This window comes from Watersipora subatra, chromosome 10, assembly GCF_963576615.1.
Source record: "Watersipora subatra chromosome 10, tzWatSuba1.1, whole genome shotgun sequence".
NCBI classification, from domain to species: domain Eukaryota; kingdom Metazoa; phylum Bryozoa; class Gymnolaemata; order Cheilostomatida; family Watersiporidae; genus Watersipora; species Watersipora subatra.
Genome location: NC_088717.1, coordinates 2107039 through 2109832, shown reverse-complemented (window position 1 = coordinate 2109832; position 2794 = coordinate 2107039). Strand labels below are relative to the sequence as shown.

At 33.0% G+C, this 2794-nt stretch overlaps 1 protein-coding gene across 1 annotated transcript; it reads right to left on the bottom strand.

The window, feature by feature from the left end:
- Positions 1-1523: 1523 nt before the first annotated feature.
- Positions 1524-2315, bottom strand: LOC137406192 (uncharacterized). The gene has a single exon (XM_068092727.1). The coding sequence runs from the start codon at positions 2313-2315 to the stop codon at positions 1524-1526; it is 792 nt and encodes a 263-aa protein (XP_067948828.1).
- Positions 2316-2794: the final 479 nt, after the last annotated feature.

Here is a 2794-nt window from a genome sequence, read left to right as displayed (position 1 = left end):
AACCTCAGTTCTCGAACATAATCAGTTCTAGAACTTCGAGATCTGAAACAATTTTTCCCATTAAAATATAATAATGTAAATTTTAATCCGCTTCAAGGCGAGAAAACAACTTCGGTAAAGTATTTTTTCAACATTTTACACCATAAGCTGTACTTGTACCCGGGTAATAAAAAAGTCTTTGCACAGAAAATCTATTTGTATTTTTAACATATATAACAACATTTGCCATTCTAACATTCAAACTACATAGGTAACATGAGAAAACATGATAGGTAACCAACCTATCATGAGAAAAGTGTTTTGCGTAGTTGAAATAATTTGAGAAAATAAAAACAACTGTAAAGTTTTATCAAACTTTGTCAAACAACTGTAACTTTCAAACTTTATATCATGAGGAAAAGGTTTTCTGCCAGTCTAATAAATTAAAAAAATGAAACAATTGTAAAAGGGATTAGATGTAAATTTCAAATAATTAGCAAGTAATAGCTAAATTAAGTTGGTTTTGCAACAATTACAATAAAAGATGATACGGTAATGATACGATTAATACAAACTGAGAAAACAAAATAAAAATCATGAATATGTTGAATTAATAGTAGCAATTCTTGCATAAAAGTGTGTGGGTATAAAAAGGTTAGCCTACTGTCCCACCAGAAACTATCCATCAATTCTTTGAATACGACAATACTAAAAAATATGACAGAATATTATAGTATTTTGTAGTTGAAATTTTATTAAAACAATGTCTGCCAAAAATGGTTGAATAAAAAAATAATATCAATAATAAAGGTTGGAAACTAATCAAGTAATAATAACAGTGATAGGAAAATGAATAATGTTTAAACTTCAAACACGATACTCAATTTATGTTTAAAAGAATGCAAGTTGAAATAATAACAACGATGAAACAAACTTTTAAAAACTTATATTATAAACTTCAAAAGTCATAAGAAGTTTATAAATGTAATAAGAGAATTTAAATATCTACTATATGTAAATGTATGTAAATATAAGATAGTGGAGAATAACTGATACTTGAGTAGTATGTGAATTAACTATTCTGGACCAGAATTTTCGCCCTGGCAATTTTTGTCTAAAGATGAAAAAATCTAGAATTTTAGATAGTATTTTAAAAGTTTTTTAAAATTTTTCAAAATCCCAAGGATTTTGAAAAATGGAGAATGTGAGAAATTTGTACGGAGAGAAGGTACGGCTGCCAAAGAGCACGCGACTGCAGGACCTAAGTGCTGGTCACGCTTGCCATTTGTACCTTTATTATACAAAATTCTTTAAACCATGAGAACTCAAAATCAGATACACAAACTCATGCTGATTTTAAAAAAATGGATATTAAAAATTCAAAAATAAAATGGAGAGAGTTAGAAACAGGCACGGCTGTCACCTAGGTGACACGTGACTGCAGGACCTTTCGGTGCTGGTCACGCTTGCTTTTTTTGCACCTATTTATTATACAAAATTCTTTAAACCTCTGATTGTCTATTTATTATACGCTTGACTGAACATTAGGTCATTTGATGTAGGCTTAAAGCATGAAGTTTAGTTTTTATATGCATTGATTGTCTGCACATTGGACATATGATTGAGTTTTTAGCCCATTCCTCTATGCATTCTTTATGAAATATATGCTTGCAAAGTGTAGCCACCGCTTCTGAAATATCAGCTAAGCATATAGAGCATGGATCTTTTGCTTCTGCAGAGGTAAGTACTATAGGTTCTATTGCACGCTCATCTAACCAGAAACTCTCATATACAATATAGTTGTTTAATCTCTGTGATCTTCGGGGAATATCTCTTTCTCGTTCTTCTTGAAACAGTGCTTGCGATATAACACTTCCTAGAGTTTCATTGCTTCTATTTTGATAGTCTAGTATGTTTAGTCTCTGTGCTTGCTGGTCACAGTACACTCGCAAGCTTGGATGAGATAATATCACAGATCTTAGTGCACATTTTCGATAATACTGCCAATTATCCCGCCATTCTCTTATGTAAATATTTCTTATATCATCAATGCTCATTTGTTGGTAGTCTTGTAAATTAAATTCTTCCATATCACTCTCAAACTGTGCTCGCAATCTTCTTGCTTTTCTAGCTTTTTTCTTAGCTTTTTTTGTAGCATTTCTTAGCTCTTTTTTATCCATTTGCTGATAGCCTTCTATTTCAAACTTTCTCGCTTGACCTTCACAGTGAGCTCGCTGTATTGCTTTTCCTAGCTCATTGTTGCTCATACCCTGATAGCCTTCTATAGCCAATTCTCTTGCTTTCTGCTCTATTTGTTGTCTATTTCTCCTTTCCATTTATTATATGTTGACATACAATAAAACCGTCAACCAATTTTAAAAACCGTCAACCAATTTTAAAAACTGTCAACCAATTTTAAAAACCGTCAACCAATTTTAAAAACCGTCAACCAATTTTAAAAACCGTCGACATAAAATAAATGGACAAGCTAAAGAAACTATATTATTCACCGTCTGGCTATCAGCGTGGTAAGACAGCTGCTAGGAAGCTGCATGAAAAAATCCCCGAGTTGAAACGAAGTCAGATTCAAAACTGGCTTGACCGTCAACCCATCTACCAGATTTACAAGGCAAAGCCAAAGCGTATAAAATTTCCCCATTACAGCCAAGACAAACCAAACCATACTCACCAAATTGATCTTCTGAGCCTTCCCACTGACAAGGGGTACAAGTACGCGCTGACAGTGGTGGACATCGCTTCTAGGTACAAAGAGGCGGAGCCACTCAAAAAGAAAACAGCGGCTGATACGGTTGAG